Here is a 15089-nt window from a genome sequence, read left to right as displayed (position 1 = left end):
TGGGACAACATAGATATACATATCATATAAATGAGATATAACTTACTTAAACATAGTTCACGTCATTCCACTACTTTGTCGCGTAACATCACATCACAACACAACATGTCTCACTCATTTTCGTAACATTCACGTACTCAAGGATCAAAATATAATATTACTAAATCAATCAATATCAACCAATACACAAGCGCTATGCAACAAATACACTAAGACTCAATCCTATATACAATGTGATACCATGTCAGTGAAAAATCTCGTCGAACGCCTAGGAGTATATGACAAGACAAACCACACACTAGTAAGTCAGGTCACTCTCACTAGATAAAATCATAGGGAGACCAGTCAGGGTCACACTATTTTACGAGAATGCTCCAATCATGTGGGATCAGCACAGGCTTAAAGGAGTACTCAAATCGGGTGTATTTACCTCCAAGGCCTACACTCCGAAGAGTCCGTCAGGGTCTCTCCCTCTTGATTCAAGTCCAACCCAAAAAACATTTAGCACGCAAACTCTATCTATGAATTGTCCAAAACACATGACTCCTCAATTGTTCTCAAAATAATTTTATCTCGTCGTGCTTGTGATTAAACTCGTTGGGTCCTCTCAGTGGTTCCCATCACAATACTCGTCGTGCATTAACTCGTCGCCCTTAAAAGGTCTTATAGTCATGTGATTGTATAATTCATAACTCATAACTCAATGCACACAACATCTCAATGCACATATATATATTACAAGTCAATACATACTCAATTTATCACATACACTCGGTCTCAATCACAATGGTATAATCTCAATTTGACATGTTATCACACCTCATGAATCATATACATTTTACTTATGAACTATGCAATACAGATGACTCTTCAATTATTCTCAAAATAATTTTATCTCGTCGCGTTTGTGATTAAACTCGTCAGGTCCCCGTAGTGGATCCCATCATAATACTCATCGCGTAAAAATTCATCGCCCTTAAAGGGTCTTACAATTGTGTGATTGTACAGTTCATAGCTCACAACTTAATACACACATCTCAATACACATGTATTTCACCATTCATCATAGGTTCAATTTGTCATTTACTCACAATTTGAATCACAATTTCATAATCTCAATGTAACAATTTATACAAAATGTTTCTCAGAACATGGGGAGTAAAACCCCTCAAACAATTCCACACAATCATATTAAAATCAATGGATCAAATCATAGGTCAAAAATACGAAAACATCAAGAGCACTCAAATTTATCAATCAATTCGCATTAGGACATCAATTGGTTCATCAACACAACAATATTGTATTTATAATTGTAAAGGGAAATTATAATTCAATAAACATCTCAAAATAAACCCTAATTTGATCGCCTAAGAATTCCTACACATGTTCATTCTAATCACAATTGCGATAAATTCATTCTTTACCTCTAAGTGGACTCACGTGTGTATTTTGACAACAATAGAGGCATCTCTAGCAATTTCCTGAGATTCCTTAAGTTTTTCCTCTGATTTGCTCTGATAGGGTTTCCAAGCGTTAGAGTGAAGGAGAAGAGATTAAAGTCTTCATTTTGTACTGTCTTCGTGTGATTTATGTTTCTCTCTCTATGAATATTATTTCACAAATCCCAACGGTAAAGATGTGTGGAATTGAATTGCGAACCAGGTATAAAACTTTCACGGCAATCCAATGATTAACGAGTCTGAGATCATAGTTTTACTGAGACAGATTTTAGATCTCTAGGGAAAAGAAAAAGTTACAAAGAGAAGGGAATTTCTCTTAACTCCGACATTATTCCAAAATTTCCATCGGTGAGAATTTCTAGAATTTGAGTTGCGAATCTAGTGCTGAAGTATCACGACGATCCAACAATTAACGAGTACAAGATTGTCGTTTTACTAAGACAGGTTTGAGTGTATGCGGGAAAAATAGAGGATTTTGGTAGGGAAAAAGAGAAAACGAAATTGAGAAGAAGAGGAGGTGTAGAGCCTATTGTCAGTCTAACATGTTTCTATTTATAGTTAGGGTACTCACAACCTCTTATTTACTCTATTTATTTATCTTTATTATTTTATAAAAATGAACTCTATTTTATTTCCTATCAAATGAATAAATCAATTTTTTTATTTATTTTCCTTCAAACCATTATTTTAATACAGTTATTTCTCCTTATTTATTTAATTATAAAAACCTTATCATTTTCTAAAACTCTATTTTTTAAAACTAAAAAAAAATCTTTTTAATTTATTTACGAAAAATGGGATGTTACATTGTTAACCAAGTTCCATATATCTTTGTTCACAAAAAAAAAAAAAAACTAAGCTCCATATATTGAGCACATGCAAAAAAAATAATATAGAAAGACAAGATAGAAGCAAAGAGAAACAAAGATCGAATCAATCCCGAAATAGTAAGAGCCCAAATAACCCTCCCTTAAAGCTTTTCGCATGAAGATTAAGGTAAAAGTCTCAACATTGTTGGATGTCTCCATCCTTTCACAAAAAAGAAAATGAAAGACCTGATTTTGAAGAACTAGCTTTTGATAAACCTAGAAGAGTATAATGACATCATCGACCCTTGACACAATCAGTTTTTCTTGACTATGGTCTTCCAAGGAGAAATTGTGCCCATCATATGTAGGAAGTTTTCCACTCACCCTAAAAAAGGCAACACACTCATGGTTCACCTCATTACCAAAGAATTTTATTAAATTCTTAAGAGTTGGAGCATCTACTCAAATTACACTTCACTACTAACAAAGAACAACACAAGTCACCCCATGCACTAGCTACTAGCTTGGACAATTGCACATATACTACAAGACTTGAAAGAATCCTTTCGAGATCTTATTACTCGATTTTGGTTAAAGGTTAGCATTACTTTTTACCTTCTTTTAGCGGTGGACCTACGTTGGCTTCAGGGGGTGCACTTGCACCCCTTCATTTTTTTAAATTCACCAAATTTGTAAATAAAATCTTATATTTTTATATTTTATTTTATTTATATTTATATAATTGAACCCACTGATTTTATTTTTTATAATTTACCCCCACTAACTTAGGGTCTTAGATCCGCTACTGTCTTCCTTAATTGATAATCATAAGAATCACTTTTTACCCTCTTTGTCAAATATATAATCTTATTATCTTCTTTCATAGCTTTCATTTTCATTGTTACATCATACAAATGTTTTTTCTCTTTTTCAGGAACTATTTCTTCTTCTTTTTTCACAAATTAAAGAATTTTTTATCTTCCTTATTTATCAAACTTTATACCTTTATTTATCTAAAACTTCTTGGATGGTAAAAATATTTTCCATATTTGCCAAAGTTAATCTTTTAGCATAACCCAAAGTAGGTTATGATTAACATATGATATTTAGATTTTCTTTTTGGAAGGCATACCATATTTGGATTTTAATATATGAAATTGATCTTTTATTTTCTCATCTCACCTCACTAATTTATGTTGGCAGTCTCAACATGCCATTAACAGTCTGATGTATGAGAGTACTTTCCCACTCTATCACTTTTGTTATTTAAAAAAAAAAAAAGACAAAGAGCATCTTAACATTTAAAATCATTAATGTCAAAGTATTATTGAAAACTTTATTCAACAAATGTGAACTTTTAATGACAAACTTCTCTCACACTTCTTTTTCAAAGAATCCATGTTCGCTTCATTTTGATGGATGTTGCTTGATTTATCCACTTCTACTGAACTTGACCCTTTGGAGTAAAAGCAGTCCAGATTTGTAGCATCCAACCTCGTGATTGGTCTCAATATCTTATATTCAACAGAAACATGAATATTAATAGCAGAGCAACTAGGTCGGAAAGAAACTTATCTATCTATTGAGCTTTTGAAATTCAGAGTTTGACGTACATTAATGTTATGCCTCTGTAATTTGACAAGGAATATTGAGGTTTAAGCACCAACGAAAACCAAGCTCATCATGTATAGCTCTACATGATTGTGATAAACACGTTACACGTGGTATCCGAAAATGGTTATGATTAGAACTTAACAAATTAATAATTGATAATTGATGGTATCGTTCTAAAGTCAGGTGGCAGCCTACCTAATACATGAAAAATAGGGTGACCAATCAATACACTAACGACATTACAGGTACCCTTTACAAAGAAAATATCGAAAGTAAACGTACCAAACCTGCTTCATTTGAAATAATATTAAACAACTTGTGTAAAAGTGGGGTGCTAATTAAATAAATTTGTGCCGGGATTGATAAATATAAAAAAACTCGTTCTATTTTAGAAGTCAGTCTAAATGATTGTGAAAGTCAACAATTTTATCCATGATAATCTACGATTAGATGAAAGTATTAACTTGTTTTTATGGAATTACACACTTATGTGATTTCATTAATAATAAGTGCAGAAATATATGATGAAATAATGTTAAAAACTTGAGAGCTAGCATGAAAAGTTCACATCCTTGCTATGAAATGAGCGACAAAATTTGTTTGTCTCTTGAAGAAACTCATTATTGAGTTTGTAAAACTGGAAAATAAAATATTAAACTTATTCAAAATGAAAAAGAAATTGGAGTGACCCTTTGATGATTTGTTGAAAGCATCCACTGTTATTTTGCTATCCAGCATGAAAATTACATTCTAATTAAATAGTAAACTTTACAATATATGTATCAAGATGTTTTACGATGAGATTAATAAATTGAGTTCATGTCTTCCATTTGTTGCTAGATTGCACCTTTATTTGCTCCTCTAATTACTATCCTTGCAGCCATTTGACCCTTGCCTTCATGTTCTGTTCAGCTTAGATAATGTATAATTAATGTATTGTGAGATGAGTGAGTCTGTGAGTGAAGGTGTTCAATCCACTTTTTGCTTTTTGGCTAACAAATGTCACTTTCATGTTGCGCACCAGCAGGCTAATGAAAAGCACTGTTTCAGCTAATAACAAACTACTACTCTTTGCATTACCGAACCAAACCAAAATTCAACCCATCCTTAACTGCCCATTATTTTAACTTCTTTTCTGTTATGTTTTCTTCCAAAGTTGATAAGATGCTCCTTTGTTTCAGTGTGAGAACATAATAAATAAAAATAGGAAATATCGATTGATGTGTTTAGGAAAATGCATGATCGTGTGGACCACATTGACGTTTGAATTGTTGAACAGAATATCTGATTTCACAAACCTTTTCTTTCTTTTTGGGTACGAATTTAACAAACTTTTTTAACAATGCATGAAAAAGACCAATTTACTAATTCTAATTTCTCAAATTTTACTGATTTGGAAGTACTTTCCTTTCATTGAAAAATACGATGCTGCAACTTCTATTACATTTTAATTAGAGGTTAACATAACATGAATCATGGTTATCAGTATTTCTTCTCTATTCTACACCAAAATTGAAACTTTTTCTTTAGGTAAAAGAAACACAGAAATTACTCTCTCCTTTTCTTAACAGAGAGACAGGGGAGGGATTTCTATAAATTTTATTGTATGGTTCAAAATTAAGAAAGGAAGGGGGAGGACTAATGTCTCTCCTTACTCAATTTTGACTTCTCCAAAATTCAAGGGATTCAGAGAAGAGAAAGGAACTTTTGCATTAACCAGAATAAATTATATTTAATTTAATAATTTTATTAGCCTATTCTAAATATATAGTAGTAAATTTGCTTATTTTCCTTCCCTTTCTATATGAATCAAACATTATGTGCCTCTTCTTCTCCCCTTCATTAAAATCTTTCCCTTCCTCTCCCTCCCTTTAAACCAAATGGAGCTCAAGAAAAGAAAAAAAATCAACTAATTAGTGATTTCATAAAGAGACACTAGGAGTCTAACTGGGATTCTATTAAAGAAACAAAAACACTTGCAGAGAAGTTATTAAAGCATGAAATTAGGACGGATGAAAATGAAATGTCGTAACTCTCTTGTTTGGAAGTGATATAAATGAAAGGAAGGAAAATGAAGATAAAGTGATAAACTCAAGTGAAATCTCTTCCATTACCTTTTCAGTTTTTTGTGAGATATGGTATTATGAAAAGGATATCGTTATGTATTTTAGAAAGCTCATACTTATATTTTCTTTCTCTCCCAAATTAGATGAGGGTAGAAGGATTTTAAAGGGCCTATAATAAATTTTCTTTCACCCTTTAGTTTTTATTTTCTGAATAAATTTCATTATACTCCAAGTTTAGTTGTAAGAGCTAGCTAATGATTAGTAGTTAGTAGTTATCTTAACAAGCACTTTCTGATAATGATTTGTTAACTCAGATGTATTCTCGTACACAATATTCCCTGCAATATATCTAAACCACAGACTCTAGCATCTTTTCCACAGTTGATTGCGCTAGTGGGTGCACCAAATCCTCGGTGTGGTTAGACTAACAATCCTAAATTATTAACTGTACTGTTAAATCATTAAATAATGGCCAAAACTCAAAGTTAAATAAAGGTTTAATCTAGGCATTTCCCGCTTTATCATTCTATAAATAGTTGCAACTTAGATCAAATGCCAAATAACTCAAGCCACTCCATTTGTCAAATTCTTTGACGACAATGAAGATTATCCACCTCTCTGGCAAGTCATGTTGCTCTTGGTTCTTACTAGGCCTACTCTCTATCATTGCTTCCCTTGCTTCAGCTGCAGAGAATCACTACCATGAGTTTGTTGTAAGTGTTTTTTTATTTAATGCAATGATCAAACAATATTTGCTATCAGTTTCCAAGTATGACTTGCAGCAATTCTTAATTGTAATTACTAATTAATTGCTTCAATGTTTGATTGAAATAGATTCAAACTGTGCCAGTGAAGAGGCTGTGCAGAACCCAAAACATACTCACTGTAAATGGCCAGTTTCCTGGCCCAACAGTGGAAGCAAGAAATGGAGATTCCCTTGCAATTAAAGTAGTCAATGCTGGACCATACAACATCTCCATCCACTGGTAAATAGAATCATCATTTATCCTCAGCTTAAATATGTTTTTCGTCCTCATAAAATTGGAAATGTACATTTTCCATCCCTACAAAATTATAGTACGCTATTTCATCCTCGTAAAATTAAAATGTGTCATTTTTTTTGCTCGGATTAAGGTTTGGATATCACATAAGTTTTTAATTTACTATACTAAGATACATACTTGAAAATTGAAAACTTATGTGTCCTTTGCATCAGGCATGGGTTAAGGATGTTGAGAAATCCATGGGCAGATGGGCCTAGTTATGTGACTCAGTGTCCCATTCAACCAGGGGGAAGTTACACATACCGCTTTACAATCCAAAACCAAGAGGGCACACTATGGTGGCATGCTCACACTGGTTTTCTAAGAGCCACTGTCTATGGAGCTCTCATCATTTATCCAAAATTAGGTTCTCCTTATCCTTTCTCTATGCCTAAGAGAGAATATCCCCTCCTTCTTGGTACATCTCTAAAACCATCACTTATTCTACTCAATTATGTACTATAATTTCCTTTCCACTAACTTTTAGTCACTAGTGGACACTTCAAAAGATGCTGAACTCTTCATTTTTCCAAAAGCAATGACAAAGCCATAACAATTGTATTATGATGATGCACAGCGGAATGGTTTAATAGGGATCCAATGGTTCTCTTAAGACAGACACAATTCACAGGAGCACCTCCAAATGTATCTGTTGCATACACAATTAACGGTCAACCCGGAGATCTCTACAGATGTTCAAGTCAAGGTTTGGAAAACCATTCTAGTCTTTCTAGAGCCATAACTTCCATGCAGATTTTGCATTCTCTTATGACATACACATGGCTAAAATGATACAAATGAACATACAATGCAGAAACTGTTCGAGTTCCAGTTGATGCTGGCGAGACAATTCTCTTGAGAATCATCAACAGTGCACTCAATCAAGAACTCTTCTTCACAATTGCAAACCACAGGATGACTGTTGTTGCTACTGATGCTGCTTACACCAAGCCTTTCACCACCAATGTCCTCATGATAGGTCCTGGTCAGACAATCAATGTCCTGGTCACTGCTGATCAAACCCCCGGGCGATACTACATGGCAGCGCGCGCATATCAAACCGCGATGAATGCTGCATTTGACAACACCACCACCACTGCAATCCTAGAATACAAATCCGCCACCTGCAGCAAAAAAAATGGACAGCTCCCGAGACCAATTCTGCCAGTGTTGCCGGCTTTCAACGACACAGCCACAGCAACAGCATACACAGCTGGGATCAGAGGCCTTTCCAAGATCAATGTCTTCACAAATGTTGATGTGAGCTTATATTTCATTGTTGGGTTGGGGCTAATCAACTGCACAAATCCTAATAGTCCAAGATGCCAAGGTCCAAACGGAACCCGATTCGCGGCTAGCATAAACAACCATTCCTTTGTGCTCCCAACAACCACATCCTTAATGCAAGCCTACTATAATGGTATTCCTGGTGTTTTCACCACAGACTTTCCTCCAGTTCCTCCAGTGCAATTCAATTACACCGGCAATGTACCCCGGGGGCTGTGGACTCCTGCAAGAGGAACTAAGCTCTTCAAGTTGAAGTATGGTTCCAATGTGCAAATTGTTCTACAGGACACAAGCATAGTGACTACTGAGGACCACCCTATGCATGTTCATGGATTCCACTTCTTTGTAGTTGGTTCAGGCTTTGGAAACTTCAATCCGGCAACTGATCCTGCAAGGTTTAACCTTGTGGACCCGCCTGTGAGGAACACCATAGGAACACCACCAGGAGGATGGGTGGCCATTCGTTTCGTGGCTGATAATCCAGGTAGCGATAGCATATTTACTCATATAAAGGTTCTCTGTCTTGCAGAGTTTGTATTATGGACAAAACTTGGAGCTTTTTTGGTGCTATTCTCATGTCAGAATTAGAGTTTTATCTCGATAATTTATGTTGACTTTTAATACAAATCTCTATTATGCAAATTTTTTAGGTAAAAATTCAATTCTGATAGGAAAATGACACCAGAAGTACCTAAGGAATGCATCTAAGTTTTCTACTTGTAATATTTGGCTTAGCATTGCATACTAACCGATTATGTGATTTTTTTTCTCCCTATTGCATATCAGGAATTTGGTTCTTGCATTGTCACATAGACTCACATCTGAATTGGGGTCTGGGAACGGCACTTTTGGTAGAAAATGGAGTTGGCCCATCACAGTCAGTGATTCCTCCACCACCGGATCTGCCACAGTGTTAAGACCAAGAAAGCATCATTAGTCAAAAAAAGTTATTTAATTTCCTCAATTATTGGCTTGTTGTTCTAGTGTTTTACCAGGTCTTTAAATACTTGCAAAATAGACAGTATTTGTCCTGTATTTCAAGGTCCAGAATTGGACCATGCTCAATTGAGCAGCTATGTTTGTGTTTTTCTTGATTGAGTGCAAGGTGATAGTGCTTTTAGAACAAAAAATAGCATAACTTGTGATCTCTCGTCATTACTATTAAGAGTTACTCTTTTTCTTTTAAAGTGTTCATTCATAGCACAACATTTCCACATTTGAAGACATTAAGTTTCCTAATGAACTAAAGAAAATATATACCAAAAAAGAAATAACAAATGATTTCCTGATAGATAAGCACGTATGTAATGTAGTGTGCTAGTAACTTATAACTACCATTATCTTTAAATACAACTTAGGTGTAGCTTGCTAGCATACTTTTAAGTTCTAAAAAATACTAGCAAATATATGATAGCAAATATGTATAGGATTTGCTAACTTAAACTTATTTTTTAGAAATTAACAAATTATAAGTACAAATTTCTTAAAATATATCTAAGGCATAAGTTTCTAACTTACTCCTTCTAAGAAAACAAATACGTGTAAGTTAACAAAACTCTTTTATTAAGTTGAGGGTGAACAAGAAATCAGGGTCGTGAGAATAGCAAGACCCTTGTATAATCAGCCTTCCATGGTGTGGAATTTCTGGACTCCCTCTGGTGTGGACTTTCTGGGCTCCCTCCCTTGGCCCTTGTTATCTCGTTATACGTTTGATTGATTTTTTATTTTTCAAAGAGCCTACAAATACTAAAGTAAATAATGAAAGACTAAATTACAATAACATTTTTAAGCTTTTATCAAATTATATATGACTCCATCATTTTTTTATTTTTCTATACTAACCCTCCTTTAAATTTAAAAATATTACACTAATACTACCTTATATATTTGAAAACGTTACACCGATACTCTCTCAAACCTAAACATTAATACTTCCCACAAGAAAGATAAAAGTAATGATTAAAAAAATAAAAAATATTTGTATAATTACACTAAATCTTAGGGGTGTTACTGTGTAATTTGTTGAGGAAATTACATCAACACCCATGAGCTTTTATCAAATTATAAATATCTAGAGTTATTAATATCATTAATCAGTACAATTAATGTTGTTATTATATTGGTTATTCCCTTTACTTTGTCTTAGGTTACACTTATAATAAATCCTAAACTTTCTCTCAATATTGTCTTAATTATTTCCCATACTTTTTTTTACTCGTTAGGGTTTTAGGCCCTCCAATGATAAAGATATTTCCACAAGTTTCAATCAGTAATTATGGGATTAATCTTTGATCGGAGTTTAATCACATTTAAATTTTTTTATCTCTCCTCAAAAGTATATTTTATGGGAATTAAACGCAGGTACTCCTAGCTACACAAACTCAACATATGTTGTTAAGTGAATTATACCTATTAAGTTCCACATAATTATTTCACACGAAAAAAAGGCTATTCCACACACTTAGGATTTTATCCTAAGATTTTTTATTTTCATTTACTTATTTATTACTGTTTAATGTACTTTCGTTTTTCCTTTTTGTCTTAGTTCTAATTGAAATTAGTTCACTTTAAAATAAATCTCCCAATTACCCAACGTATATGGGTTACTCAGAAATAATACGCAATTTTTTTCTTCTAATTTTAATCAAGTCAAAAGAACAATGAAAGAGAAGTATAAATTGATGTTTAATTGTTTATGTAAAAATTGAAATTTCTCACAGGCCAAAGAACACACATGAGTTCCATCTTACACAAAGAAAAGCTGGCCAAGCAACTTGTATCCATGTCCAAAAGCAAAGTTCCCGAGACAAATAAGTGGTTATGTTTTCATCAAATTTATAGTTAATCGATGCTAGAAATTAATCAAATTATTCAACCTGATTATCTCACATTAACTTTTTCTGCACTCACCTTTATATTTATCACTTAAAAAATCTCTTCTGCACTCGCACTTTTTTTTATCTTTGTAAGGTGATTTAAGATTTTTCAAAGAACGTAGGCTAAAAATGATAGAAAAATACATTTTCGAAATCATTATCATTCTTACCATTATAATCATTTTGGTCTGCCACGCCCCACCGCTCCCACTGACACCGCATTTAGCAAATTAATTCATGCCGGATGTTGTTACAAAATACGGGTATCATTCCATTGCCTCTACCTTTTTTCAAAAATCAATTACCAGCCAAAAAAACAAGATGATTCACACATAATTATACAAGCGTGTGCGTGTCCCTTCATTTTATATATTAATTTTATACTTTATCGGTACCATTAAACTTGAGTTCAAGGTATAGTAGCATTTCTAGAATGGCGAAAATTTTCCAACTCCATTGTAACAATTGGAAACGACATTAAAAAGAAAAAAAAATCTCAAAGATTGAATTGTACCTGCAGGTGGAGATTCCTGTTGAACCACATTATCAATTAGTGCACTGAAGATATTGATGAAGATATATGTCAATCTATTTATATTCTATATTAGATATGCTATAATAACAATAAGCTTGGAGATCTAATGCTAGAAACTTTGTTGCTTTGTCCCCGTACAACGGGACACCTCTTGTACCCTAAAGTTGATTCAAAGTTTTAAATCTTTAAAAACAAACCCTGAAATTGAATCCCAACCACGCATAACCAGATAATATCATATGTCTAATAGGAAATAAACAATTAACTAAGTAGAGGATTTCAGAAAAGGAAAGGTAGAAATTATGGAATAAAAAATTGGAAGATTGCCTAATTCTGACGTCCAAACACAGCATATATAGTGTTCTGAGATAATTCAAATTATTTAATTGGCATGAGACTATAAAAAAATTCTATGTATGCACATGATACGAAATTAAACATTAGTCAACATTTTTAAGGCAAAGGGATGATCTTGATAGTGGAATTAGAAGTACTTCTAGTAAAAAGAACAATAGAAAAAGTTTAAAGTGAAAAGAAATTAAGGGGGTGAGGGTCGGGGTAACTGTTTTTGTTCTTTACATTAACTTTGCTTTTAATGGGAATTTATTGATGGGGGTTATAAGAAGATGTTAATTATGGCGATATGGAGAAGTAAGCGACAAAAACTGTAACATGCAACACAGCAACTAATAGCACACCATTTATTTACAATAATAGAGATGAAAAAGGCCTGCAAAAGTTGCAGTCTAAGACTGTGGAAACCCTAGCTATCTCATTAAATCACATATTAATGAACTCAGATAGATAGGTTTCTGGTTCAAAGACTGCAATTGAAAGACTAGGGTTTTGCTTTTGGGCAGACCAGTTCTCAGAAGGAGAAAGATATTGCTACCCACTAAACATAACACCACAATTTCTCTTCGGGAAAACAAATATTAAAAAAAATACACAACAATATAGTTCAGAGCTTTGCTCTGAATAGGTCAAAGTTTTAGGTACGGTAACTTTCAAAATATCCTTCACGAACTTTGTAGTAGGTCTTAATTTGTAGACAACAGATCGAGGCTAGCTAGAAAATTACTAACTCAATAATAGTGAAATTATCGCTTGAAAGAATAGGTGTGTATAAATAATAAGTAATTAAGAACTAAGAATGGCTTGAAAATTAACTATGAATCCGTAAATGTTTAATTTTATGTCAATTAAAATTTAAAAAAATTTCAATTAACTATCAAAATTTATTCTGTATATTCTTATCCGTGACCGTGCCTATAGCTTTGCCGGTGAGAAATGGATCAGCAAAAGCAACCCTTCTGGAGATCGAAACAGGCACAAAACTAAATAATGGGCAAGAAGAAACACAAAAATTAATAATAATATATAGTTCAAACATAACAGGAAAATAATTCAAAAAAAAATAAGAAGAAAACCTAAGAAGTACAAAGTACAAACCATTCGTTTGGCCCATTTTGCTTTATTTGACATAAATCAAACCAAAACAATCGCCAAGATAGCATGCGTATTGCCTGAAATAGAGGGCCAAGAAAATCCACAATTAACTAGTGATTAGTAACCAAAACATTATAACTTTAAACATGTTTAGCTAGAAGATGAAGCTCAATTAAGTAGGAATCCTTCTCCTCCTCCTCATCATCATCACCATCAAGATCTTGATGTTTTGCTTCATAGAGAATAATAAAGTAATCTGCAAAAAAGAGAAAGGTAAGGAAGGCAGAGAATCTCCCACCAACAAAAAAAACTAATAATTAACATTTATGGATAAAAAGAAGAAAAAAAAACGGAGATGCATGCAGGTGTGGTGTTATAAACAGTATGAAGAAGCCATGAAGCTCAAGATAGATAGCGCCAAGTTTGTACTGCTATGAACATCATCAGTATCATGGTGCTATCCCTCCTGAGCTTTACAGATTCTCCCATACTCTCTCTGCAACCGTATTCCATGAGCCAAGCCCTGCAGAAGAAGAAGAAGAACATATATAAAACATGCATAATTGCATATATAGGCGATGCTGAAGACTGAAGAAGGAAATTAAAATTAGTGTGAAAAGAGAGAGAGAGAGAGAGAGACAAGCTAGACTTTGGTGGGGAAGGAGAGGGAAGGGGTTATGAGCCTATTTATAGGATAAAATTAAGGTATGGAGTGAGAATTGAGATGAAAACTTGGGATTTGGAGAAAATATATTTTAAAATGATTGAGCTGCAATGTAAAGAATACTATATAATAATAATTGATATGATTCAAAAAAAATGTTTTTTTATATTTTTATTTTTAAAAGATTTGGGTATAAGAAATAATATAAAAAGTAGTTATTTTATTATTTTTGTTGTTTTTACTATTTTTTATACAATTTTTTAAAAATAGAAAATAAAGCCCTTAATTTTTTGTAATTAAAAATAAAAAACGCAAACCATCTTCTAAAATTAAATGGAATTCCTTTTAAAATTTTAAATTTATAATATATAGCTACAGATTAAATATAATGAATGCATGAATGTTATCACAATTTTAACGATGATTATTTTAGTTATTTGAAAACTTGACTGTAATCTTAGTGTATGGAAATCCTTTCGAAAAAGAAGCATTTGTGATGAGTGAAAATGATTATTATAATATATACATGGTGCATTTTCTTACGTACCTTGTACGCTGCCGACTACGATATTTGTAGTGAAAACGAAAACTTGGAATACGGTGACGCAGATTAGGGAGTGGAGTGGACTTAAAGGTTGAAACACAGACAGGCAAAAAACCTTAAATTTCTCGGCAGAGGTAACTTTGCCGGGAAGTTACCTAACAATCTGGGCTGCCACACAAGCTTGCTTAACTATTTCTAAACATTAAACACCAATACACAATTCTATTTAAGGCCATATTTTTTTGTATAATTTTTCTAATTCAAGGTTTGTTATTTGATTATTTATGCTAATCATTTTATAATTTTATCTTTTCTTGTTTGAAGCAAATTAATACATTGCCTCGAAGGCATTCTTATCTTATTTATATCACATAAAAAAGTGGTCAAAAATTGGTTCAATAATAAAAAGGGTTAGGACAAATATCATTGCTGCTCACCAAATTTTATATAACTTTTTTAAATTAAATTACACTAATATGAAACACGTATTTTAGATAGTAGAAGATTGTATTTTCTAACACACTTTATTATTAGTTAAAATTTATTAAAATTTTTAAAATTACAATTGAAACTTATTAAATAATAAGTAAAACTTACAAAATCTTATATTTTTTTTTTATAAAATTTAGTCAATAATAAAGGAATGAGTTATCACTACTAAAAAAATGTTTTTTGTTACATTGGTTCTTTAGCACATTGCTCAAGAGTTCAAAAATTGTCGTCTCTGAAAAGTGAACAA

At 32.8% G+C, this 15089-nt stretch overlaps 1 protein-coding gene and 1 non-coding gene across 2 annotated transcripts; one reads left to right on the top strand and one right to left on the bottom strand.

Annotated features, from left to right (window-relative positions):
* The first annotated feature begins 6498 nt into the window (after positions 1-6498).
* On the top strand, positions 6499-9420 carry LOC100815672 (laccase-3). Its single transcript, XM_003518277.5, has 6 exons — positions 6499-6665; positions 6787-6938; positions 7169-7413; positions 7573-7701; positions 7810-8766; positions 9069-9420. The coding sequence occupies exons 1-6, from the start codon at positions 6552-6554 to the stop codon at positions 9197-9199; spliced, it is 1728 nt and encodes a 575-aa protein (XP_003518325.1). The 5' UTR covers positions 6499-6551; the 3' UTR covers positions 9200-9420.
* A 4110-nt stretch (positions 9421-13530) lies between these two features.
* MIR390D (microRNA MIR390d) lies at positions 13531-13627 on the bottom strand. Its single transcript, NR_126730.1, has one exon. It is a non-coding gene; the product is annotated as a microRNA MIR390d (primary transcript).
* Positions 13628-15089: the final 1462 nt, after the last annotated feature.

The sequence above is a fragment of the Glycine max genome, chromosome 2 (genome assembly GCF_000004515.6).
Source record: "Glycine max cultivar Williams 82 chromosome 2, Glycine_max_v4.0, whole genome shotgun sequence".
NCBI lineage: Eukaryota > Viridiplantae > Streptophyta > Magnoliopsida > Fabales > Fabaceae > Glycine > Glycine max.
The sequence above is the reverse complement of the archived record's forward strand: the minus strand, read 5'-3'. Positions and strand labels throughout refer to the sequence as shown.

Excerpts from the sequence above, each read along its gene's own strand:
- LOC100815672 (XM_003518277.5), top strand. The coding sequence starts at position 6,552 with ATGAAGATTATCCACCTCTCTGGCAAGTCATGTTGCTCTTGGTTCTTA. Across the intron at positions 6,666-6,786 it reads ATCACTACCATGAGTTTGTT|ATTCAAACTGTGCCAGTGAA; the intron begins GTAAGTGTTTTT and ends TGATTGAAATAG. Across the intron at positions 8,767-9,068 it reads TTTCGTGGCTGATAATCCAG|GAATTTGGTTCTTGCATTGT; the intron begins GTAGCGATAGCA and ends ATTGCATATCAG.